This window comes from Dipodomys spectabilis, unplaced genomic scaffold, assembly GCF_019054845.1.
Source record: "Dipodomys spectabilis isolate Male_0828 unplaced genomic scaffold, ASM1905484v1 ptg000023l, whole genome shotgun sequence".
Lineage (NCBI taxonomy): Eukaryota > Metazoa > Chordata > Mammalia > Rodentia > Heteromyidae > Dipodomys > Dipodomys spectabilis.
In genome coordinates, this window is record NW_024870700.1 from 6,018,640 (window position 1) to 6,046,321 (window position 27,682).

The 27,682-nt window shown below is 35.2% G+C and overlaps 1 protein-coding gene across 1 annotated transcript in view; it reads left to right on the top strand.

Moving 5' to 3' along the window:
- Positions 1-27,682, top strand: part of Dync2h1 (dynein cytoplasmic 2 heavy chain 1) — a 169,353-nt gene that overhangs the window by 135,765 nt on the left and 5,906 nt on the right. Inside the window, exons 82-88 of the mRNA XM_042674847.1 lie at positions 1,060-1,164; positions 9,831-9,947; positions 10,256-10,465; positions 17,792-17,881; positions 24,876-24,985; positions 26,078-26,159; positions 27,395-27,511. Coding sequence (XP_042530781.1) covers positions 1,060-1,164; positions 9,831-9,947; positions 10,256-10,465; positions 17,792-17,881; positions 24,876-24,985; positions 26,078-26,159; positions 27,395-27,511 — 831 coding nt within the window. The remainder of the gene's footprint in view (positions 1-1,059; positions 1,165-9,830; positions 9,948-10,255; positions 10,466-17,791; positions 17,882-24,875; positions 24,986-26,077; positions 26,160-27,394; positions 27,512-27,682) is intronic.

Sequence of the window (27,682 nt, forward strand, 5' to 3'; positions counted from 1 at the left end):
TTTGCACAGAACACCTGTTTCAGCTGTTCTAAGCATTGTGGATGCAAGTGCTTATTTATGGAATTTACTTTCTAGAAGGAGAACATTAGTTTGAATAAGGAAACAACACATAACATTTATTTATGTATAATATTTATGTATTCTGTATTTTTCAGATAGTACACCCACGTCTTTTTCATGTGGTACATTTTTCAGACAGTATACACAACATTCATTTCTAACATAAGTATGCTACATTGAGCTTTTATACCTTGAATGCATAGAGCAAGTAGAACACAGCTCCCCAAACGCTCTTCTCATAGCCCTTCTTGTTATTCTTCCCCCACAAATGTTCTTGTTGATTTCTCACAATCTACATTTGTTTTCCCTGTGTTCATGCTGTTTACATTAATGGCATCATGCAGTAACATCCTTTTGGGTCCATGTGAGTGAATCTGGAAGTGTAGATGCTAGTTCTTTAGTCAGCATGTCAGTATATAGTTCTAGGGAGGCAGAAGACTCCAGTCTAGACAAGACTTCACGGCTGTATTGAAAAGAACCATGTAAGGCTGCATGCCAGGGCCACAAGCAAACTGAGGACTAGCTGTGGGTATGGAATTGCTTTACAATAAAGTGGTAACAAGGAGAACTTGAATAGCAGGCTATTCATCGGTTTAAAGAATTTTCTATACTTTTGAGAAACATTTCTGGAACATTTATCTTAATTTTATACCAGTACGAACTGAATTCTTTAGGTAGACTGAAGGAAAAGAAATGACAAAATTTCCTAAAACGTCTAACAAAACGTTGTTATAGAAATGTAGATATCATTGTTTTAATCAATTCAGGACACTTTGATGGGAAGTTGCATAAGAAAATAAAGAGTATCAAATAATTAATGCCTAGAGAAGTATTAATGAGAAATTATTTCTTATGGATAACTGAGATAAAGTACAATGAGATTTATCTAGAAAATGTAAAATATGGATAACTAATATTTTACAAATATCTATTCTTTCTGTTTTTGCTGGTTGTAAATTCAATATCTAATGAGAAATCCTTGTACTTCTTTGTGTCCAGGACTATCGTGCTGTCATTGATAAACTTCCAGAGGACGATAAACCGAGTTTCTTTGGTCTGCCTGCCAATATTGCTCGCTCATCTCAGCGCATGATCAGTTCTCAGGTAATCTAAGAAAATAATTTCCCTTTTAGAAAAATGCTACTGCTGAGCCCGATTCCAGCAACCTTCAATTTCTTTAGTACAAGGCCCACAAGCTTTGTTTCTTCCATTATTGTTAAAGTATCTGTTCTGCAGTTTTAATGTTCATTTTGTATTATTGTAAAAATTGTTACCCTGTGTGTTTATGAAAATAAATGTAAGTGTTCCTAGGTACAAATAGGCTCCTCACCTATGCCAACTGAAGATATTTCTGTTCATTTTCTTAGATAGTGTCAACTCAGATAGTCTATGAGAGGACATGAAGTTTACTGAGTTTCCTTTCATACATGATTACACTCTAGGTATTTCCCTGCATGCTCTTTATCCAATCTAAAATAATAGATTATTATTGTATGTATTATATAATAGCATAAAATTTTATTATAAACTATATTGTAAAATAAATTTTATATATAAAATATTTTACAATACCCACTTTAACAGTATATACAAGGATTTTTTAAATTGTGAAAATACTGTACAGAGTGGTTACAATTACATGGGCAAGATAATGAGTACATTTCTTATCAAGCATTGTAGCCTCCTCCTTTGTTTCCCCTTCCCAACCCCCCGACCCCCCCAACCCTCCTCCCCTCCCTCCACCAAAGTTGTAAAGTTTGTTTTCGACATTACAATTTGTACATCTCATTGTTGCAATGGGTCTACCTATATACAGGGATTTTTTGTGTGTGTATATTCACATTAGCTCTGAAAATATATTCTCTTGTTTGAAGTAAACCTGAAAGAACTTAAGAATAAATATCTAATCCTGTTTTATTTTTCTCTATTTAAGTGAATAAAACATGCTTCTAGTGTATAAATTATATCTGTAAATAAATGCACATAAATGCATGATTGTATATAACTATATTCTATATAAATATATGTCTTTAACTATTATAAAGTATGATTCTAATTGTAATGCTGTTTTGAGGTATATAGGGACTAGGGAGATGGAAAGAGAATGATTGTCCTATAGCCAACATAATGCCCAAGCAACAGATTGAAAAAATACTGAAATCTCAATATTGTTTTGATTTACATTTCTTTATGGTCAGGAATGTTGAGTATTTCTTCATGTATTTATTGGGTATTTGTACAACTTTTGAGAATTTTCTGTTCAGTTCATTTACTTATTAATTGAATTGATTTTTTGGGAGTTTAAGTTTTTGAGCTCCTTGTATATTCTGGTTATTAATCCCTTGTCAGATGTATGTCACAAAGATTTCTTCCCATTCTGTGGGCCATCTCTTTATTAGACCAGTCTTCAGATTCACATAGTCTTTCTCCTGCCTTCTCAAGTTGTTGAGGTTTACAATTGTATTTTAAATTTTGACTTAATTATTTAATGTCCAAGCTCTCTTTTTGGTTCTTTTTCAAAAATGCTACTGAATTTCTCATATTCCCTATTCATCTTTTAATTTCATTTAGCTGTTTTTCTGTATCTTATGTCTCATGAAGTTTTTTTAAATTATCATTCTCTTAGGTATTTTGTCTTTATTTTTGTAGTCATGTTTGTGTTGAGAAATTAGGTAGACCAATGTTTACAACTGTTAGATTCTCTTATGGGTTGTTCCCTTTATCAGTATGAAATTAATTTCTTTGTCTCTTTTGACTAATTTTGTTTGAAGTCTGTTTTGTCATATATTTCTGTAGTTAGTTCTGCATGGTTTGGCATCTTTTAATCCACAATTACAATATATATTATTTCAAGTAATCCTTAAATAGCCGTCATTCCCCTTCCAGCAAAGTTAAACCCTGGGCAGTATCTATGTTCTGCTGTTGCCTCTTACCTCAGAATTCTCTGAGAAATTTGTCTAAAAGATGAAGTTAAGCGAAATGAACCCCAAGATAGGGACACAAGTGATTTTTTTTCTTGCTTGCTATTGTTTCTAACGTATTTATAAGGTACCATGTGATTATTTTGTTGCTTTGTATGTTCCTCCCCCATGGTTTAACCCCTGTTTTCACTGTATTTGATGTCAGTATAATTGGGAGAGGGAAAGGGAAAAACAAAATGCTTAAATAGGGATGCAGGTTGACCCATTGCAACAATGAGATATATAAGGCACTATGTTGAAAAATGAACTTTATAATTTAGGTGGGGGGGGTAGTGTAGTTTTGGAGGTGGGAGAGAAGGGATGGTAGGGGGCAAACAAAGGAGGAGGCAACAATGCTTGATAAGAAATGTACTCATCACCTTGCTCATGTAACTGTAACCCCTCTGTACAATAAACATTTCAAAAAAAGGTAAAATAAGTACCATCCAAGGTCTGTAAAATTAAACTGTATAAAAAGAGGGCTTTGGAATCTTATTTTTCTAAATACATGTCTTGGGTGATTCTTAGATACCTCAGCTTTGAGAGCATCTGTGCTACAGTTAGGAGAGACTGTAGAGAATACCCAGTCTTGTTATTCTAAAGGCATGAAATCTGCCTTTCAGATTCTTTTTTAAATCTGATCACATAGAATAATTTTCCTTAATGTATGAGTGCAAAGTTAAAACAACCTAGTAAGATATTAGACTGATGGAACAGGGCTTGATGAATAATCTATTGAAATTTTTTTTACAGTGCTAATCAGTACCAGTGACATAAGTGATAATCTAAGTAGAATAACCTGGGTTTCTTGTATTAATGATACTGCAGGCTATTTCCATCAATTCAGTTATTTGAAACATTTTTGCTGTCATGAGTGCTTTAAACTTAGGAATTTCTAGAATTTGATAGTTCTTAATTTTGCCCTTCTTTTCTTTCTGTCGGTTGTGGGGCTTGAACTCTGGGCTTGGGCACTGTCCCTGCACTCTTCAGCTCACCACTTGAGCCATAACGCCACTTCCCGCTTTCTAGTGGTTTATTGGAGATAAGAGTCTCACAGACTTTCCTGCCCAGGCTGGCTTTGAACCATGATCCTCAGATCTCAGCCTTCTGAGTAGCTAGGATTACAGGCGTGAGCCACCAGCACCCGGCTTTAATTTTGCTCTTCTATTCAAAACATACAGATAAAAAATGTCACTTGTACTGAGTTTGTCATTTGGTTCCATGGTTATTAGAAAGAAATGTCATGTTATTGAATATCTTATTTAAGACATTACATGTTGACAATTCTGAGCTGTGATTTATGGACTTAATAAGTTTAGTAAATGGTAGCATAAAATTATTTAAATAGTTTCTAGCAAAAGCTTTCCCTTTTTTAGAAATCAATGAATCTCTGGAGAAATATGAGATAACAATGAAATTTTGGTGTAAATGCTTTTTAGTTTTCTGCATCTAGTCAGTGTGTTGGATGACTTACCAAAAAAAGATGTCTTAGCTGTCATTTGAATCCACATTTGCATAAGCACTTAAATCTTCCCATGAAGATTTTAGATCTAGGCAACTAAGAATGAGTCTCAGCATATCTATGAGCTTAGGCCATTCTGAATCTATCTAGGAAATAAGGTCTTTCTACCAAAAGATAGGTATTTTCGTATTCTGTAGATAGTAATATAAATAGTCTTTTCCTATAGTTACTTTGCATCTAACTCGGAGTAAAATCAGTCTTCAAGATCTTCACGATCCCACATGCATGAGTCTTCTCCTTAATCTGTTGTAACCACACTGGTCTTATATTTTCTTCTTGAACTTCTGCCTAAGATCCTCCATGCTTCCCATATCCTTCACCCTGACATCAATACCTTATATATCTTCATGGTTTAAATCTGCAGGTCTATAAATGTTATAATAAGCGTTCATATAAAATAATATTCCCTTTCAACACTTACACCACTTATTTCCTAACCGGCTTTGTTTTATTTTTGTTACAATCTTCATTTTTTAGTTATTTGTCTTTAAGTAGTTGTACAAAGGCGTTGACATTTAACAAAGGAGTTTATGAATACAACGCATCTTGATCTCTATCATACCTGTCAACATTCTCACCCATCCCTCCACAACCTCTCCCTTTCCCTTCCTTTTCCCTCCTTGCCCTTGACCCCACCCCACAGGTACTTTCAAACTTCTAAAAATAGCAGTATTATGTACATACATATTCTCTTTCTCTCTCTCACATGCACAAACATTAGACAGTGGGGCTTCCTATGTAAATGTATAGTCAGGCACAGGTAAAGAGGATTACATTAGAAGATATATGTGTGTCTGTGTATATATGCCTCATAAAATAGTATAAGCTTTTACTATAGCATTTTTGGTAGATAGCAATGATAATACCATCAAAAATATGGGAGAAAATTGACAAACTAAAATTACATAGCCAATTACCAGCCAAATATAATAATATTTTCAGATACTTAAGTCTCACAAAATTTAGCTCCCATGTACTTTCTCAACATATATGTGCCTAAAATATAGTTTTATTTTACTTTTTTCTTTTAAGTAGTTGTACAAGAGTTGCCGTTCAACAGAGTAGTTTATGAACATCGTGCCTCTTGATCAGTGTTGCGCCTTTGAACATTCTAACCCATCCCTCCCACCCTACCTACCCTTTCCCTCATTTTTCTTAATTTTTATGTTATGTATTTTTTTGCCATTTAACAAAACAATGTATATTTTTGCTTTGCTATCCTTTGCTATTACTGTGCCTATTTCACTTTGCATTATACAATTTGAGTTACTCTAGATATTTGATTCTTATGTTTGCTATTATGAGTATTTGTGGATGCATCTCCTGGTATGCAGGAACAAGTGTTGCTATAGAACCATTGTGTCAAATTATTTGATGTTCATCGTAACTTACGGTCATGCCATCCCCATGTAATAGCCACATCCTCCTAATTCCATTAGATATGGAATTATAGATGCCTTTATATTCTGCCAATCTGATGTGTTAAAATATTATTTCTTAAATTAGCATTTTTGATCAGTATGACTAAACATACTGCCATATGTTTGTGGCCATTTCTCTTTGTTTTCAGTTGGAAAGATGGTAGTAAAGCAGACATGGTTGAAGAACAGAGTGGGAGAGGGCTATTAGTGTAGCGCTAGCTAGGATGAAGGTACTGGAAAGAAGGTTGAGCCTTGTGATCTATAGCATTAACTAGATCCTTCTGACAGTGTATAACTTGTGGAGAATGGACAATAGGGGAGTAAGACTTGGAGCAAAGAGGTGAGTTAGAAAGCAGATGCAGAAAGCTAGTGATGTTACTCAAAAACAGCAGGTTTTGGAAGGGAATTGTTACTAATCAAATCTATGAGTAGCTTTACTTTTATAAAAGTTTTATATGTGTTTTCTATGAGTACACATTTTTTTTATTTTCCTAAACATGCTTTGGAGTTCCAGAATATGATTATATTTTCATAGATTCAGAAGCAATTTCATAGCAAAGTTCTTCAAATGTGTCATATTTATTCCTAAAATGCAATGATGAGTTTTCTGTTGCCAAAGATTTGAGGATTAATTGCTGGTATAATCATTTTAGAGCATGGCACTGAATGGCTTTTATGAGCCATTCACAGCAGCTGTGATTCCTCATGGTCAGCAGCTGTGGTTATCCTGACTCAAATACTTTGTCATCATTATTAAAGTCACAAGTTCCTGGTAAATTCAATTTTTGAAATAAAGGAGCTTAAGTTACACTTTTCTCTCAGCTAACCTTCTATTTGAATATAAGAATGTGTATTTCAGGAGCATATCTGTTTCCACTTTGCCAGTAGCATGATCAGCAGTGTGAGATACTATGTGCCTGTATATTAACTTCTGACAAACTTGAGTTTGAGTACTTTTCACATCTTAAGTTCTAAGACCATATGAAACAAAAGCAAGTACACTGAAAAACCACATCAGTCTATTTATTTTGGTCATAATATAGTGATATCACTTTCTTTTGAATGTTTATGTGGAAGTAATAAAATATTACAAACTTGAATTTTAAGCTTTTATAGGTTATAAGGAATAAAAAATCTCTTAATTTGAGGGCTGGGAAGGTGGCTCAGTGGTAGAGCGCTTGCCTTACATGCCTGAGGCCCTGGGTTCGATTCCTCAGCACCACATAAGCAAAAAGAAAAAAGCCAGAAGTGGCACTGTGGCTCAAGAGGTAGAGCACTAGCCTTGAGCTGAAGAGCTGAGGGACAGCGCCCAGGCCCAGAGTTCAGGCCCCACGACCGGACCCAAAAAAAAAAAATCTCTTAATTTGAATGCAAATGGTAAAAGAAAGAATTTTCGTGAATTAAGTCATGGTAAACAAAAAATGATTAAAAAACAGTGTGGAAGATTGAATCTGGTAGATGGAAGGTTGATGGGGAAATCTGCTGTTACCCCTTTCCCCAGTGATGAGCTTTTCATTGCAAAGCGGAGGCATTCAGTGTGTAAAGCAGGATAAAAAATGCTTTCCAAAGGAATTCCCTAAAAAACAAACTTTTCCATAAGAATAACAGAGAATGACATAGGGTCCAGAATGAGACATTTTGCAAGGTTCCTACCCTCGCACACCATGACCTAAGATTTCCCACTCTGCCTCACTTCCCAGTAGCAGCACCCTGGGAACCAAGTCTTTGTTCATAATGGATTCTTGGGGGACACGGAGCTACATGAAAACCATGCCATGTCTGTGATGAAAACATGCTAGAGACCAGGTGAAGCCTGCCAGGAGACGTTTTCAGGAACCACTGAATATCTCTTTCTTATAGGTCTTTGAAATGAGGATAGGTGGAATAGCAACAAATTCTGTAGCTTTCCTACAGTTCTTAGGCATGTATTTAGGCTTGTTTTCTGAGGTTCCCAAAGTGGTCTGATTTCATAACACAAGCTTGAATTTTCCATAGAATACAGAAGAATTCATGTAAAAATGCTGTTAATAGATGGCATTCTATCCCCTTTGACATGACCTTAAGGCAGTATTACTGAAAAAAATTATTTTAGTGGTTTCAGATATGATTAATAGACATTATCTGTGCTTGTGAAAAGTATGTTAGAATTTGCAGAAATGATGGCCCATTGTTAAAACCTTGTTAATAAGAATATTTTTTCTATTTTTGAACTCATATCATGTTTATGAAGCATCAAAATAATTTGTTAAATAACTCAGCATCATGTGTTTTTCTAGGACAGAAAGCAAAAACCTTTGACCTTGTTTACATTTTATTAAAATAGTTTTTAGCTTCATGTATAAGAAGTACTTTTACTTTGTTTCTTTTCCCTATAATTATATGCTGTCCTGTTGACAAATTTAAAACACAAGTAAGTGATAGCAATGTTACCAAAGTTAAAACTGCATTTCCTGACTACCAAGTAGTGATGTTTCGAAGTGTACAAAGCTGATAAATTAGGTGCTGTTGCAGAGTTCAGCTAGAACAAATGAAAATAATTTATCAGAAAAACAGAGAATCAAACACTGAATCACTACAGCTTTTTAAAAGACTAGAAAATCAATCAAAAGCACAAGAAGTAAATTAACAACATGATTGTGAATGTTAATGATAGAATATTCATTCTGAAAGACTTGTAGCTCTTATTACAAATTCTACTAATATAGGAACAACAAAATATGGCATATAGGTCATAAGGAAAAACAACTTAGATCTCTCAAAAAACAAAAGCAGAAAAGTAATTAACAGTGCTGCAGATGTCATAAATTTAAAATACTGACTTAGGAAAATATATACTTGTTTTTTTTAATTTTATACTTGTTTTTTTAAATTTTATGTTAGTTAATTGTTAATTAATGTTCAGTTGAAACATTAAAGAATCATCACCTTGTTGACTTTAGACTCACACCATATTATCTGTGGTCCAGTATTTAGAATACTCTATAATCTGGATTACTCATAAATGATTGTAAATGTTAATTTTCTTAAAATGGGAACCATTAAACATTTTAGAAAGCCTGGGGCTGGTGGCCCACCCCTGTAATCCTAGCTACTCAGGAGGCTGAATCTGAGGATTGCAGTTCAAACCTAGCCCGGGCAGGAAGGTCCGTGAAACTCATCTCTCCAGTTCACCACCAGAAAATCAGAAGTGGCACTGTGGCTCAAATGGTAGAGCACTTGCCTTGAGCGGAAGAGCTGAGGGACAGTGCCCAGGCCCAGAGTTCAAGCACCACAACCAAAAAAAAAAAAATTAGAAAGTGTTAACAATTGACTTTTGATGAGAATGATGAGAATGATGACAAACTAAGGAAGTTACCGAGGTGAATGTAAATAGTGAATGTTAACTTGGCTTCATTCTAATTAATTGATACTTCTTTGGAGCCTTATGTAGAAGAAACACTGAAATGACAGCTTAAAATTACTCTGGGGTGTTAAAAATTAGATTTATGAAATCTTGTCAACCAGTAATGACTCAACCTTGCTTTACCATTTTACAATGTTTACTGTGCTATTATCTTGCTAGTTTCTGCTTTTAAAGAATGTATCTTTTTCAGCATTTTTATATTATGGAATTAAAATAGACAAACATGGATTTCAAAAATGAGCCAAGAAGATATTAATAATAGGTAATGAGTGCTTTCTGAATAAAGAAACACCTTTAAAATGAGAGTTATCACAGTCTATAATGTTTTCCTCATCTTTATTTTTTAACTATTCTGGTAAATCACTAAAATATGAAGCCAGTTGCACAGAGATAATAAGATTAAAACCTCTTTGTAATCTGATATTTAGGAGTTATTTTCATTTATTGATACTTTGTTCATTCAGGTTATTTCACAGCTGAGGATCTTGGGCAGATCAGTAACTGCTGGCTGCAAGTTTGATAGAGAAATCTGGTCTAATGAACTTTCTCCTGTCCTCAATCTCTGGAAGAAACTAAACCAGGTTCGTAGTGAAATGCTGTTTATCTTTTGTATTGAGAGTGGCAGTGTATCCTGCTCTCTGCTTTGATGTCCTAATAGAGTATTGCTTCTCAGTATGATTCCTCTTTTCTATATTTCCCCCCATATAAACACATATGCTGAATTCCAGGCTCCCTTGCTTTGTATTTGTAAAATGAATGAATTTGACCATACATAAAATGAGTATTTCAGAAATTTCTTAAAAATAATAAACAGTCCTAATTTTGATGTGGTTTAATATGTCTATGATTTGTATTAGTATTTGGTAAGTTAATGGCATTTTTCTTTTAGAATTCAAACCTGATTCATCAGAAAGTATCTCCTCCTAATGACCGACAAGGATCTCCAATATTGTCATTTATCATTCTTGAGCAATTTAATGCCATTCGTTTAGTACAAAGTGTTCATCAGTCTCTTGCTGCTCTCAGCAAAGTCATCAGAGGAACTACTTTACTGAGTTCAGAGGTACAAAAATTGGCAAGTGCTTTATTAAACCAAAAGGTAAGCCAATTCTAGCCATATGTTTTTTTTTGTTGTTGTTGGTTGGTTGTGAGGCTTGAAATCAGGGCCCGGGCTCTATCCTTAGCCTCTCTGTGCTCAAGATTAACACTCTACCACTTGAGCCACAGTGCCACTTTGAGTGGTTAATTGGAGATAAGAGTCTCCCAGGAACTTTTCTGCCCAGGCTGGCTTCAAACCAAGATCCTCAGATCTGAGCATCCTGAGAAGCTAGGATTATGGGCATGAACCACTGGCACCTGGCAGCCATATATGTTTTTATTCCATTGTTTAGGTGGCTCTTCCTTTATGCCTACTTCCACCATAGATCTCATAGTTAATAGTAACAGAAAACTAAAGTCAAAGTGGCTGAAGCCATGTAAGAACTAATTGGCTAACATAAGTCTAATGATGGCTAACATTGTCATTTGGATGTAGCAGCTTATAAATATCTTTAGATTCTCTTGTTATTTAGCTTCCTTTTCATTGCATTTGGAAAGACATCTATGTTGATTTCACTATGGGGAAGATTGTATATACATTCAGTATGTATATGTAGATATATCTGTATATATACATGTATGTATATATTGTATAGCTGTGCCCTACCAGCCCAAGTCTAATACCACTTGAGCACCAAATCCAATGGAAAGAACACCAATCCTGGTAATTTAAGAAAAAAAAACTTGGTGTTACTTCTGTTTAAAACATTAACATATTTGCATAGAAATTGCGACAATGTGCAGTTTTCAATAACTTGTGCTTCAGTCCAATGCTTGTTCCAGGAGGTGGGTATGTGTTTTTTTTCATCATTAACACATATACAGGGCTTAAGGGATGATGTTTAGCCTATGGAAAATCAGGAATATGAAATCAATAATTTTATTAAATGATTGAATCATTTTATATAGTAAAATCTATGTAATTCAGATCAATTGAGCAGAAGCAAAACGCCTTGAATTTGATTGTAGCTCTTTAAAAAATATAGACATTATAGAACTTGATAACTGAGAAAAATTCCACTAGGGCTGTATGAAAATTAAAAGTTTTTGTGTTCTTTCCTGTTGTGTATATCCAATATAAGAAATTTTCTGATAGTCAACCTAAATTCCTCTTGGTGTGAGTATAATCCTATTGATGTTAATATAAAGATAAAGCCTTTATAGAACTTGTACTCAATGATCTAAGAAGCTATCCAGTGCCTTTCACCATTTATAGAAAAAAAATTTTCCTGAATCTATCTGGAAAAAGAATTTTAATAGCTTTGTAATGTATAAATTAATGTATAAATTAATGTATTTTAATCAACTGTGATTAACAAAAATTACTATAGTGTTGTACTGTATTATCAACTATAATAGAAACACTGTCAGTCCTGAAAAATCAAGACACAGAAAGAACCAGTAAGGGGGCTGGGAAGGTGGCTCAGTGGTAAAGTGCTTGCCATGCATGCATGAGGTCCTGGGTTTGATTCCTCAGGACCACAAAAGCAGAAAAAGCCAGATGTGGGGCTGATGCTCAAGTAGTAGAACGCTAGCCTTCAGCTGAAGAGCTGAGGGACAGCACCCAGGCCCAGAGTTCAAGGCCCACGACCGACCAAAAAAAAAAAAAGGAAAACTTTGAGAACTTTATATTGACTGATATGTTGAATTACTACAGTAATGAGTGCTCTACTACTACTGTTATTATGATTTACCATGAGAAACTTGAGGAACAAGGACTGTTAAATAATCACAGTACTAAGATCAGCATTTGAATCTAAACAGATCTTGTTGTCAAAATTAATGTAACTTTAAATCTACTGAAATCAAAAGAGAAATATTCTTCAGTGTGTTACTTTTAAAGCTCTTCTATATGCTGCCTAAGGGCAAAATAATTGGCTTTAAATTAAGGAGAAGGGAGTGATAACATAAGAATGTGACTTGTATAATATAGTATGACTAGCAGAAATGAAGCTGAGAAAATTTAAGGGAGATGAGGTTAAGAGCAGTTTTCTCAGCCAAGGTAAAGAAGCTGCACTGATACATTTTGCTGTAGCAAAATGATATTTTATGTAGACATACAGTATAGCAAAATGGCTAGAATGTGGTCTCTGGAGTACACTTACTATGTGTAACTTGGGCAAGTTACTTAAACTCCACTAAACTACTTTTCTTATTTGTAAATGAGGATAATAATAAAACCTCCTTTATAAGAAAAGTGCTTGGCATATAGAGTACCACATAAATGCTATTTTTATTACTTCAGAAGAGCTTCATTATGAACAGAATAGTTATTTATGTAGAAACAAGCAAAGTGGGTTACTGAATACTCAGTAAAAGTAAGTCAAGAATGTCTTTTAGATTCCTACTATTTTTATCAAATAATTAATTTATATTGTCCTTATTTATTTTTGCTGAGTGAACAACCATTTTTACTTCTTTTTTTTTATTGTGAAAATACTGTACAGAGGGGTTATAATTACATAGGCAAGATAATGAGTACATTTCTTATCAAGTATTGTAGCCTCCTCCTTTGTTTCCCCTTTCCATCCCTTCCCTTCCTCCCCCCCACCCATTCTTCCTCCTCCCCCCCCCACCAAAGTTGTAAAGTTTGTTTTCGACATAACGACTTGTACATCTCATTGTTGCAATGGGTCCACCTGTATCCCTAGTTAAACGATTTGTTTTTTTCCTTTTCCCTCCACAAATTATACCAACATCAAATACAGTGAAAACAGGGGTTATACTGTGGGGCAGGGACATACAAAGAAATAATCTTATAAATGTGTTAGACACAATCACCTGAAAGACAAAAAAAATTTGAATACATATCTTAGGATTCATTTCCCTAACATCAACTTATCTGACCTTTTCTGCTTGACTCAGACATATACTAGTTATTGCAAATAAGGGAAGCCATGGGACCTATGTTTCTTTGGGCCTGGCTTACTTCATTTAATATAACTTTTTCCAAGTCTTTCCATTTCCTAACAAATTGGGCAATACCATTCTTTCTGATGGAGACAGAATTCCATTGTGTATATATACCACATTTTCTTGATCCATTCATCTACTGAGGAGCATCTGGGTTAGTTCCATATCTTAGCTATGGTAAATAATGCTGCAATAAACATAGTCGTGCTGGTAGCTTTAGTATAGTCTTGTTTGTGAACATTTGGGTAAATGCCCAAAAGTGGGATTGCTGGGTCATAGGGAGCTCTATGTGGAGTCTTTTGAGAAACCTCCATACTCCTTTCCAAAGTGGTTGAACAAGTTTACACTCCCACCAACAATGCAGTAAGGTTCCCTTCTGTCCACATCCCCTCCGGCATCTGTTATTAGAGTTCTTGATTATAGCCATTGTAACTGGGGTAAGGTGGTATCTCAGTGTTGTTTTGATTTGCATTTCTTTTATGGCTAGGGAGGTTGGACATTTCTTCATGTGTCTATTGGCCATCCTTCTTTCCTCTTCAGAGAAGTTTCTCTTTAAGTCTTTAGCCCACTTATTTATTGGGCAGCTGTTTCTTTGAAGATTTGTTTTGGGGGGATTTAATTTTTTTGAGTTCCAGGTATATTTTAGATATGAGACCCTTGTCTGTTGTATGGCTAGTGAAGATCTTCTCCCAATCCCTGGGCTTACTATTGATCTTGCTAGCTATGTCCTTTGCCATGCAGAAGCTCTTCAACTTCATGCAATCCCATTTGTCCAACCTTTCTTTGATTTGTGGTGTTTCTGGGTCTCTATTAAGAAAATTTTGAAGCCGGGCGCTGGTGGCTCACGCCTGTAATCCTAGCTACTCAGGAGGCTGAGATCTGAGGATCGCGGTTCAAAGCCAGCCCGGGCAGGAGAGACCGTGAGACTCCTATCTCCAATAAACCACCAGAAAACCGGAAGTGGCGCTGTAGCTCAAGTGGTAGAGCGCTCACTTTGAGCTGAAGAGCTGAGGGACAGCGCCCAGGCCCAGAGTTCAAGCCCCACGACCGACAAAAAAAAAAAAAAAAAAGAAAATTTTGGCCTGTGCCAAGGAGACCTAGGGTTTCTCTTATTCCAACCTGTAATGTTTTCAGAGTGACTGCTTTGACTCTGAGGTCTTTGATCCATTTGGAGTTGATTCTGGTGCAGGGTGATATATAAGGATCTAGCTTTAGTTTTCTATAAGTAGTTAACCAATTTTTCCAGCACCATTTACTGAAGAGGCTGTCTTTCTTCCATTCTATTTTTTTTAGCTCCCTTATGGAAGATTAGATGGATATAGGTCTGTAGGTTCATTTCTGGGTTTTCAATTCTATTCCATTGGTCCTAAGGACTGTTCTTGTGTCAGTACCAAGCTGTTTTGATTATTATGGCTTTGTAGTAGAGTTTGGAATTTGGTATTGATATTCCTCCAGCACTGTTCTTTCTGTTGAGGATCGTTTTTGCTATGTTCCATATGAATTTTTGGATTGCCTCTTCTATTTCCTTGAAGAATGAGGTTGGAATATTGATAGGTATCGCATTAAATTTGTAGATACACTTGGGAAGTATTGCCATTTTCATGATGTTGATCTTTCCAATCCAGGAGCATGGGAGGTTTTTTTTTTTTTTTTTTTTTTTTTTGCCATTTTCTAAGTTCTGTTTTGATTTCCTTTTTCAAGTTCTTAAAGTTTTCATCATAGAGGTCCTTCAATTCTTTGGTTAAGTTAATTCCTAGGTATTTTATTTTTTGTGGGGCTATTATGAATGGAGTTGCTTTCCTAATTTCAGCCACACTTTTCTCATTGTTGGCATACAGAAAAGCCATTGATTTTTTGAGGGTTAATTTTATACCCTGCTACTTTGCCAAAGTTTTGAATCAGCTTGAGTAATTTGGGAGTGGGGTCCGTGGGATTCTTTAAATACAAGATCATGTCATCTGCAAAGAGGGAGAGTTTTACTTCTTCTTTCCCTATTTGGATCCCCTTTATGTTTGCATCTTGTCTTATTGCTGTAGCTAGGCATTCTAATACTAGAGTGAAGAGAAGAGGAGAAAGTGGACATCCTTGTCTCATTCCTGAGTTAAGAGGAAATGGCTTTAGTTTTTTACCATTAAGTCTAATGCTGGCTGTAGGTTTGTCATATACAGCCTTTATTGTATTGAGAAATGTTCCCTGGATTCCTAATTTTTCCAGAACCTTCATCATAAAGGTGTTGAATCTTGTCAAATGCTTTTTCTGCATCTATTGAGATAACCATGTGGTTCTTATCCTTGCTCCTGTTGATGTGATGAATTATATTAATTAATTTGCATATATTGAACCAGCTTTGCATCTCTGAAATGAATCCTGTTTGATCGTGGTGTATGATTTTTTGGATGAATTGTTGAAGTCAATTGGCCAACATTTTGTTGAGAAGTTTTGCATCAGTGTTCATCAAAGAAATAGGTCTGTAGTTCTCTTTCTTTGATGTGTCCCTGCCTGGTTTTGGAATGAGGGTTAGTGGCTTCATAGAATGAGTTCAGTAGTGAACTTTCTCTTTCAATTTCATTGAAGAGTTGGAGGAGTATTGGTGTGAGCTCTGCTTTGAAGCCTTGTAGAATTCCGCTGTAAAACCATCTGGTCCTGGGCTTTTCTTAGATGGGAGGTCTCTTAATGCTGTTTCTATTTCAGTACTTAATATGGGCCTGTTAAGATGGTTTAACTCGTCTTGGTTTAGTTTCGGCATGTCAATATTTGCTAGGAAAAGGTCCATTTCTGCCAAGTTCTCAAACTTATTAGCATAAAGTTTTGAGAATTATTCCCTTATAATGTTCTGAATCTTGTTTCTGTGGTGATGTTTCCATTCTCACCTCTGAGTTTATTTATTTGCGTGTGTTCTCTTCTTTTTATGATAAGATTTGCTAAGCATCTGTCAATTTTGTTAATTTTTTCGAAGGAACAACTTCCTACTATTTTTGAAATGATCTTATTTCTTCTTTCTCTCATGCCACATAGACCACTTTTTTATTTGGAATTTATATTCTCAGAAGCCTAATATTTCCTTCATGACCCTTCATTTTTCCTTAACTCTACAAAGTAATGGTTTCAATAAGATATCTTTACATGTGTACAAGTACTTGGATCATATTAATCCTTCTATGACCCGCTGTTATGCCCCTCCCAGGTCCTTTTCCTTTTCGGTACCCTAACATTCCCTGTGTTACTTTCAAGTCTTTTCTTTTCCATGTAAGCTTCACATAATATGCAGTAGTATCTTTGTGATACTATACTAGTGATTTCACTTAATGTGATTTCTGGCTCTATTTTCCTAAAAATGATATAAATTATATTTATACTTAATTGCATATATAGTATATATATACACACCATATTTTATCCATTCATCTATTGATGGGCAAATCTATTGATCTGTAACTTGGCTAATGTAAAGATAGGCAAGCAGGTAATTCTGTAATAATTGGATTTTTGTTGTTTGATATTGTTGGATCAACATGGTAATTCTACTTTTTTGAGAAACTTTCATACTGAGTTCCATGGTGGCTGGATTAGAATACATTTATACCAGCAGTGTATATGGATTGGTTTTTCTATGTATCACTAGAAAAATTTGGACTGTGTTTACTTGATGTTAGCCATTTTATGGTTAAATGAGAAAAATCAATGCAGTTTTTATTTAGATTTCTCTTACGGCTTATAGGTGTTGAACATTTTTTTCAGTTACTCGTCAGTGGTTGTCTAGGTGCTAACATTATTGAGGTCTTTTTTCTAGATAAAGCAACCATTGTTAGGGTGGTTTTATATTTTTAGTGGGTTTAAATATTTACAGTACCTACTCCTTTTACTTTTTTTTTTATTGTGAAAATACCGTACAGAGGGGTTACAATTACATGGGCAAGGTAATGAGCACATTTCTTATCAAGCATTGTTGCCTCCTCCTTTGTTTCCCCTTCTCACCCCACCCCCCCCACTCCTTTTTCATTTCTCTTCGTACCATATATCTCAATTAAAATTTATGGGTAAATTTGCATTATGCTGCTTTATATATAAAATACTGTAAGGGAATAACATTCTTTTTTTTATCCTTACCAATTTTTAAATGAATTTAAGATTTTTAATTTGATTTCCTTATGAATCATATATTGTTTCACGATATGGTAATTGACTACTCTGTTTACTAATTTGAGTTCATTTCTGTGAAGGTCACCCTTTTAGGGAAGTATTAATTCATTTTGTGTCTGTCAACTTCAATGAAATTAAAGGAAACAGACATATCAATGAAATGAATTTACGGTTTGAATAATGTAAATTGTCAGTTTTTTCCCTTGCCACTGATGTTGAAGCCTCTTCTATGTAATATTGTGTATGTAAACAGTTTGGCCCTTTTAAATTGTAGTGTCCTCTCACGTGGCAGAGCAAGTGGGAAGGCCCTGACGATCCTTTGCAATACCTCAGAGGCCTTGTGTCCCGTGCCCTTGCAATACAGGTAAGACTGAATTATTCAGTGATTGTATTGTGTGACTCCTAGTCAGAGAATGCATATTGAGATGACCTTCTTACCCGTGAGAATAATGTGATTTTGCACAGGAAACATCATGTATTCTCATTTTGTGTTTTGCCATTTGATTTTATTTTTGCATAGGATTCTTTAAAGATTATATATTCCTTCTGATTATTGTGCCTTTCCATCATTTTTGAGAATTTAGAGAAAATTTAGTTACACATAGTAACTGAACCAGTTCATCACTATGACTAGTTTGCTTTAAGGAATATTCTCCCTGTAGGATCAGTGTGTGAAAGGCTCCTTTTTTCCTTTGTAAATTTTCCACTGCTTTCCTCCCTTCTTCGTCTCTTTTGCCCCTGTTTTACAACTAAGCTGTCTTAACCACATAAACTCAATCTGTATCCTTCTCTATCCAGTAAGACTTCATCTATTCTTATACCTACCTACATACTGAATTTGGCCCTCACTATTTACAGCTTCATGTTTAAACCTCTGAGGTGTACATTATCATTTGTTGACAACTACACATAACAGAGGCCATGAGCTAGGAGCCCTCTCTCATTGTCTTGGTTCTAATGTAAAAGACATTAGTCATCTGCTGTTCAAGACTCCTCCCTAGTCCTGTGGACTTGAATCCATCTGCTTTCAACTCTTCAGAGACTCATAAAGGGGAGGGTAGATATCCCGATACCCTGGTTGTTTCTTGTTTGTTTTTGGCCAGTCCTGGGGCTTGAATTCAAGGCCTAGCCAGAGCACTGTCCTTGGGCTTCTTTTGCTCAAAGCTAGCCCTCTACCACTTGAGCCACAGCACCATTTCTGACATTTTCTGCTTATGTCGTTCTAAGGAATCGAACCCAGTGCTTTATATATGCTAGGCAAGCACTTTACAACTAAGCCACATCCCAAGCCCCATGCCCTGGTTGTTTCAAATGCTTTGAAGAACAAGCTGTAGGTTATAATGTCCCTGTTAAACTAGTCATCCAGAACACCAGATCCTTAAATGCCTCTGAGTTTCTTTGATCAGGCCCATTACTTTTCTGGGTCTTTACGCAGAAATGCCGTCTCCCAAATGTCTAAAAGAAACCTTCTCCTCCAAGTCTTTACTCTGATGTCACCTTCTTTGTGAGGTCTTCTGATCATTGTATTTTAAGTTGTAATTACTCTCTCCCTTCTTTGTCTCTCTATAGTGATAATTTCAGTATTCTGTATATTTTCGTATTTTTTTCAACTTTTCTGTGTGTTCTTCAGCTAAAATGGAAGCTTTACAAGGGCAGAAATCCAATAATTTGCTCATACAATAAATACCTGTTGAATAAATGAAATATTAGATCAAAGGGGGCTAATGCTTAGGTAGATTGACAGTAGATTGACAGGCTTTCATTTCTCTCTTTGTATTTCCCAGTAATCATGACTTAGGCTACAAGGCTAAGAAGCATTCTATAGACTTCATGATATATTTCTAGGATTTTGCCTCTCATCTAAATCTTCCCAGTAAGCATAGCTTGTTCAAATAGTGTATAAAGTTAAACATTCAAAACTTGTGATTAAGACCTCAGCTGTTAAAAGTGTTACTAGAATTATACCATTCTTTATTTTTGACTGGTCTTTTGGAAGATTTAGTAGTACTTTGCATTCTTAGAAAAGGAAATTCATCATTTTTCTAACTTAGCAATTCTTATAATCAGTAGTACAATGTGTAAATATTGTACTTTTTACACATATTGGGTTCACTAAAATCTTATCAGAAGACTTGTAAAAAGATAGAAGTATGCATGTAGCTCTGCATTGTATAGCATTGCATTTTACAGATAGTATTTGGCTATAAGGACCACCTTGTAAATTCATATACATACTGCTTCTGTTCTATATCAACCTTTGTTCTAAATGTTAAAAAATGTAGAATTGGGAAACATGACATTCTTGACAACAGGAATCATAGTGTTGAAGGATATAAATGTAGATATATTTGATCCAGTTGTGGTATTTATATTTTGGTTCAAATCCTGAAACCTAAAATTAATATACAAGCCAAGATCTAAGTTACATTGTCACCATTATTGAATGAAGTTAGCATATGTATATGTGAAATTTACCCAGTGAATAGCTTAATAACAGCAGTATTACAAAATTGAAGAGTTAACATTTTTTATAGGGACAGTAATTCTTTAGCACTATCAGATGATAAATTCTTCCTGTGGTTAACTTCCTTGCACATGGAATACTGAATAGTAGTCTATGGTGATTTGCAGTTTTATACAAGCATTCCTACGAAACACAATTTACCCTGTTTGCAAAAGATAAATCTTAGTTTTAGAAATGTGACATAATTGGCCTTCTTGAATTCTGTCTGCATTGCAGTCTTCATCACAGGCATACCAATTTTAGCACCTTCTGATTGGCATAATAAGAGGACTTTTACACAGAAAACATGCAGTGACTATTTACACTCTTAGGTAGTTTCTTAAAGAACCAGCCAGTGATTGTTACTAGTGTCTATCATGTTGTTACTCTTATTTGGGAAATCATGTTTCAATGCTCTCCTTGGGTTAAGGTAGCCATTTTCTACCATTTAGAGATTGGAATATATATATATATTATATATATATATATATATATATATATATATATATATATATATATAAAACAAGACAGCTGAAAATGTCTTTAAGGTCATGTAATTTTGCTACAAAACAATAATAGAAGTGGTAAAACTTCTGCTGTGGTCAATAGGTTTGCTCTATTAAACACAATATTGTTTGTAACAAATGGTATTTGACTCCTGGATCAAACAGCTTTCAAAAGATTTGTCAGTGATAATTACATATGATTTTACATGCTTATTCTATTCTCTAATATGTCTTCTATCGGATTTACCTTGATAACTAATTACAAATCTACTGTGCCATCATCTCTGATTTCTTTAGCTAGAGGTTTGGTGTGAAAAAAGCTGTTCAGTAAGGTATGCACATGAGGAAAGATGCCAGGAAATATCCTCAGCTGCCTCCTCATGAAATTTTTATTCATGCAATAACCCACAGAGTTTAGACTAAGAATTTTAACCCAGAGATCACATAAATATTTTTCCTTTCAAGTGGCATATAAAATGACTATATATGATGATAAATCTAATTTTTATATATAGTAAAGATACTGTACAGAGGGTTACAGTTACGTAAGGTAATGAGTACATTTACCATTGAGCATTCTTATCCCCTCCTTTGTTTTTCCCCTACCATCCCTTCCCTCCCCACTTTGTTGGCATTATTTGACAGTATTACATTTATTCAATATGTTTGTACTAAACAAATGTTGGTACTGTTTGTTTCTGGGATAGAACAGTGTTGAAGTAGGCACCTGTTTGTTGCGCCGACATGAAGGAAAGACAAGTAACAGATATGACTTAAGTGTTGAGAAGTGAATTGCATTTCTAATGAACATCAGGGTGCTGTAAGGAAAACTGATGTTGGTTTAAGGGGTTTAGAGATGACTGGGCTCAGAAAAGTAATACTTCAGTATCGCTAAGCAGACATGAGTAAACTTATTGAGGGACCACAAAGAGACCAGCAAGTGCAAAATCTCTCAGGCAGGAACATGCTCTGCTTGAATAGATCGTGTACATAAAGAGAGATCTCTGGACATGAGGTTGGAAAAGGTTGCTAGAGACTTTGATATGGTTCATTGTAAGCTTGTTTGGTGAAAAGGACTCCCAAGACTTAAGTGCATGAGAAGTCAGCAGATGAGGTTGGTATATGAGTAGATGAGAGATGGGAAGAAGGAAAGCAGGTTGACTAGCGGGTTAATTCAACAGTGCCAGCAGTGATAGCTTTAGGACATTTAATACTAAGACACAAAGAAGTTAAAAGTCAAATGATAGGAAAAGATATGGTGTGCTGATACTGGCCAAAGAATTTTAAGTAACCTATGAGTTAAATGGTGCTGTGGCTCAAGTGGTAGAGCACTTGCCTTGAGCTGAAGAGCTGAGGGACAGCGCCCAGGCCCAGAGTTCAGGCCCCACGATTGACCCCCCCCCCCCCAAAAAAAAATGGTTGGAAATTAACTGGATAAAAATCAAAACAGTAAAATTTTAGAGCTGCAATCAAGATTTAAAGGCAATGTAATTGGCTAGTGAACATTAATGGATAGTATATTTGCATTAATGTATTCAGCACACATTATTAAAGCAATTCTCTAAAGTTAATGGGGAAAGCAATCTTTCCCTATGGAAATTTCTTGCTCTATATGGGACAAGAAAATTATTTTTAAGGATATATAGTTAAAAATGACCAGAATACCAGGAAGTTAGTTCAACTAAACTTAGGTTGAATAGCAAATTTTCTTTTTTTTTTTTTATTGTGAAAATACTGTAAAGAGGGGTTACAATTACATGGGCAAAATAATGAGTACATTTCTTATCAAGCATTGTAGCCTCCTCCTTTGTTTCCCCTTCCCATCCCTTCCCATCCTCCCCCCGCCCCCCCCACCCAAGTTGTAAAGTTCGTTTTTCCACATAACGACTTGTACATTTCATTGTTGCAATGGGTCCACCTGTATCCCTATTTAAACGATTTGAATAGCAAATTTTCTATCTCTTCAAAAGCTAGCGAGTAAACTTGACAGAGAATACTTTTGTTTTCTTCTAGGAATAATAATGTAACTAGCAAATCTAATGCACAAGATTTATTTGAATGATGATAAACCAAAGTTTGGGCTCAGGAGCAATTTATATTCAAGAATGACGTGTCTAGTAATATACCAACAATTTTAAATGTCTTATTTTTAATGATTAATTTGGAGGCTTTAACTCTAGGACAATTTTGGTAAAATACCTTGCTGATGAGCTGTAATTTGTTACATCTATTCATTTAGTGATCTGAGAAACTTCCAATGTTTTGTTTCTAGTAAAAGCAGTGACTGAGGCACTTATTTTTTCTGAATAGATTAGACTTTTTAGTTCTGGATGAATTTATTCTCAGATCCCTTGGCTTTAAATTTACAGTAAATTAGAAGAAAAAATGTGGGAATAAAAGATGTCATTGAAAAGAATGATTGACTGTTATCATTGACTGTAAACACCTTTTCCAAGGAACATAGTGAATGAAAAGAGAATGGCCTCAGGTAGGTGCAGAAGTAGTTAAAAAGAAGCCGTCCAGGCATCTAGTTGCTCCATTCTTTCAGCTGTTTAAGAATTTTAGGTATACTGTAAAGTCTCATAATCATAGATCAGACTAAGTCTTATATTCTATCTCAAACCAAATCCTTGGCCATGACTAGATGCATTTGGTGAAAAATATTGCCAGCTAAGTATGCTAGCTACAACATTGCTGCACTCTTTTTCTTCAGTGTGAAGTATATAGCTTTAACTTATCAAACGGTATCTTTGTGCTACTCTGTACTTTTAAGCTTAATAGACTAGGAGTTATTTTTCCCCATCTGGTCCAATAACATTCTTACCACAGGACTTTAGTTAGGTTAAACAAATATACATTTATTTGTTAATAAGCTTTTTTATTTTTTTTTCAGTTGTGTGCTTAACTCAGGTCCTAGGCACTGCCCCTGAGCTCTTTTGCTCAAGGTTAGTTCTCTATTACTTTGAGCCACAGCTCCACTTCCAGTTTTTTATAGAGTCTCACAGGGACTTTTCTGACTGGAATGGCTTTGAACTGAAATCCTCAGCTATAAGCCTCCTGAAGAGCTAGGATTACAGGCATAAGCAATCAGCGTCTAGCTTAGTTTTATTTAGAATTCTTTGAATTCAAAATTAACTTTCAGGCATTAATGAAATAATATAGTTGAAAAGTTGTATTTAAATGGTTTTTGAATAACAAATATTTTATTAGGTAAAAAGGGTGATATGAGTAACTTGTTGACTGTTTAACTCAAAGTAGGGAGTAAAGTTTTACCTTGTATAATTAGTTGAGAATATTTTTATTATTGTTAAGGATATCTGAAAGAATTATACTTGGATTGGGAGGTATCTTTTTAAAGTCTTTGTACTATAGGATTTGAATACTAGTCAATGTATTACAACATTAATGCAAGTAGGGTAGCATTGGAGATTTTAATTTCTCATTCTCATCATAGCTGAGGTGGATAATAGGCTGTTACAGTACATAAAACACACCTTTTTCAGAGCAGCAATAAGATTCTTCTAGGACGTTTATAAATTAGGTAAAATGACTTACCAAGTAAATGGCAGTTTTGTTAAGTTTTTAATAGTTAACATTATTCCAATCCCATCTCTGCACCTGCTAGAATCATCAGTGTACATGCCCATTGACACCTGTAGGAAATAGAAAAGCAAATCATGGCTGACTGAGCTTGTGACCTTGGACAAGACCTTCATCCTTGCTTTGCTCCATTTCTTATTTGTAACCAGGGGCTGCTAATCTGCAGAGCAGTGGTGAGCCTAACATCAGTTAGTAGATGAAACAATCTTGGATAAGGTTTTGCTGGGATTTTTTGTTCTAAGTGAGAATTTTTAAAATACTTTAAAAACTTTATGTTGAGTTTCCAAATTAACTAAGTTGATGTGCAACAGGTAAGTTCAGGTAAGTGGAAAAGCCTTAGCCACCTGTGAAGGAGAATGTTGTCCTCTTGGGTATTACCCTCTCCTTTGACCCTTGATGCTGTAAGGTGCAAGTCACTCTCACGTCTGATACTGTTTGCAAGCTGATGAGCCTGTGGACTGAGGCAGGCCTGGAGCAACACTGGGAGGTCCTAGTGAAAGGCTATGCAGAAAGCTAACTTCCCAGGCTCTTATGTTGAGCACAATTTTAGTAGAAGTATATAGAGGGAAGCTTACTTGGACAGATGGATGGATGTAGTGCAAGTTGCTGGGTCAGGCTTCCCAGACACATTTGGAAACTTAAGTGCAAAACTCTCAGCACAAATGACTTGTGCATCACAGATCTTCAGTGATGTAGAGGGTATGTGTGCATGTATATTTATAATGTTCATTTTCTCTCTCTTCCTCTAGAACTGGGTGGATAAAGCTGAAAAACAGGCTCTTCTTTCTGATACACTTGATCTGTCAGAGCTTTTTCATCCGGATACTTTTCTTAATGCACTTCGCCAGGAAACTGCCAGGTAATTAATAATGAGCTGCTTTGAGTTTCTAAAATACATTTATTGTTAGAATCCAGACAGTTGTTATTCCCTGATAATTTTAGTTTAAAAAACACTGCTTTTAATTAAAATATTTTATTAGGATTGGAAATAATGGAATTTGACTTTTGAAATTGTCATTTATCTAGATTTGTACTGTGAAATATGGTAACCAGAGGTCACATGGAGCTATTAAATTGAACTGTGATCCTTCTGGTCACTTTTAAAGATTAGCATAGCAGAAAAATTAGAGCCTTAACAAAAAAGCAGGGTGGTGTTGTTCACACTGTAATTCGAGCTACTCAAGAGGTATTAGTAGTCATGGACTACTCAGTCATGGACTGAGACTTGCCCCAGATAAAAGTAAGACCATATTTGAAAAATGAGGGGTGATGCTCTCACATGGTAGAATCTTTTCTGCAAGGCTTTGAGTTCAAATTCAAGTTCCCCAATCACACTGGCTTGCTCGGCATCCACAGGTGGCTAGCTACGATTTTGGAATATATGAAAACTTTTTTTATATTTGTACTAATGTTTATTGTACAGTGTGAAGAACAGGATCTCATGGTCAAGATCAAATTCCTCTTTATACCAGGGTAGGATTACTAGCTTGTATTCAGAGAACATTTTTTTAAACCAATGAGCACATAGTGAAAGAGATGCTACCACAAATAAGCTGAACAAAATTTAGTTGTATAGTCACTTGGACATTTCATTTTATACTTTCTAAGGATATAAGGAATATTAGTATTTTGATTAATCTGATAAGCATTTATTGGACATTTATAGTGTGCCTACATTTGAGGCTTAGTGTCAAAATGGAGAAAGTAAAAAGCCACTCTGCTAAGAGAGCTTGTAACCTGTATATGCAGTTAGGTATTATTTGCACACTTTGATGTAAGATAAAGAAGAATATCTAGCTGCAGTTCCTTATCTCATTTTAGTGTCTGGGGGTTGTTTTGTGGAATTAACTAGGTCTCCTGAGCCATGTTGAGGTCATTCATCCCTGCTATACCATTGAGCTTGATAGCAGAGAATGACTTCTTTGTAACATTTGATTCCTCAACTTTACAGGGCAATGGGCCATTCTGTGGATAGCCTTAAATTTGTAGCCTCGTGGAAAGGTAGACTTCAAGAAGCAAAGCTGCAAATTAAGGTACTAACTTTAGATGGTTATCTGGGTTAAAAATGTATAGCTAATGAAGACAGATTCTGAAACTTCTGTCTAATTGTTGTGAGATCAACACAGATTGACCTATAAGAATTACAATACAAATAAGAATTTATAATGTAAAATCTGATATTAATCCCACCGATGAAAAAATAAAGATGTCCTGTTATGCTGAAAGCTGTGCCATATACAAGCAAAGCAAAAATAATTAGGGTACATGACATGACAGAAGGTACACATTCAGACACCTATTACATTCAACTTCAATGGTAAATATACACAGATACCATGCCACCTCCTCAGTAAACAATGTGTCTTCTACAGTAAGACACTAGTGCCAAATTTAAGGCAGGAAGTATGAAGTACACATGTACAAATAGCATGGGTTATTGTTGACTAGTGGTGGATAATTAGTCAAAGTACAGCATCACTAAAATTGTAAAGTATGCTCCAATACATTTTCCTCTCATCTACAAATGAAATAATAGGATGGACTCAGTTGTCTATCTGGAATGGAAAAAATGCAGACGGTTTAAAGAAAAAAGGCTTTTGGTTGGAAGGAGCCAAGTAATTTTAGTAATTTTGCTTCACCTAAACAGTTTTAGCTATTGTTCATTTAATCTAAATTCTTCCAACTATTTTAAATAGCTTGTGAAAGAGGGATTCTTATTTCCCACTAGTGTTTTTTGAATCTGTTGAAGGGTCATCTCTTTATTCCTCCCATCCCAGGGAAGAAGCACCTTCACCTGGTTGAATTACAGTGAAGATATTAGGGCCCTTTGCTTGTCTCTTCCTCATTCTTTTATTTCAAGTGTAGATATTCTGAATGAAGGGGTTCTGCATTTCTAGAAAGGCTTGTTCCAGCATGATTGTGACTAAAAATTAAGCCTGCCATTTTTCCAGAGAACATACGTATCCTCTAAACTATACTTCTTGAGAATAAAGGTGACAAAGTAGATTGACATTGGAGAAAATCAAAGAAGGAGCTCTGTTTTACTTTACACCAGATTTCATTTCTGTTGCCAAGGCATCTGAGGGTACATGGTTAATGGCATTTACATATAAGCTAAAGTGAGAATTCAGTCTGAGTTACTAGTCTGTACCTTTTCTTTATATTCTCCAGTAAGGTGCCACAATGGAACATGTGGCCTTTGATCTTCAGCTATGCCCATTTTGAAGTGGAGAGTCACTGAATATATTAACAATATTTTCTGTGGCAGATCAGTGGCTTGCTATTGGAAGGCTGCAGTTTTGATGGGAATCAGCTTTCTGAAAATCAACATGACTCTCCCAGCGTGTCAGCAGTTCTCCCTTGTTTTATGGGCTGGATTCCACAGGTAATTTACCCATAATCTTTCAACAAGTTATTCTGGCCTGTGTATTTCTGCTTTCTAATCTTAACCAAATGATTTTATAGTCAAAATCTTTTTAAGATGTGTAGGACATTTTAACCCATTTTGCTTTGGAAATCACATAAAGAATATATAGTGAGAACCCTGTTTGTATTC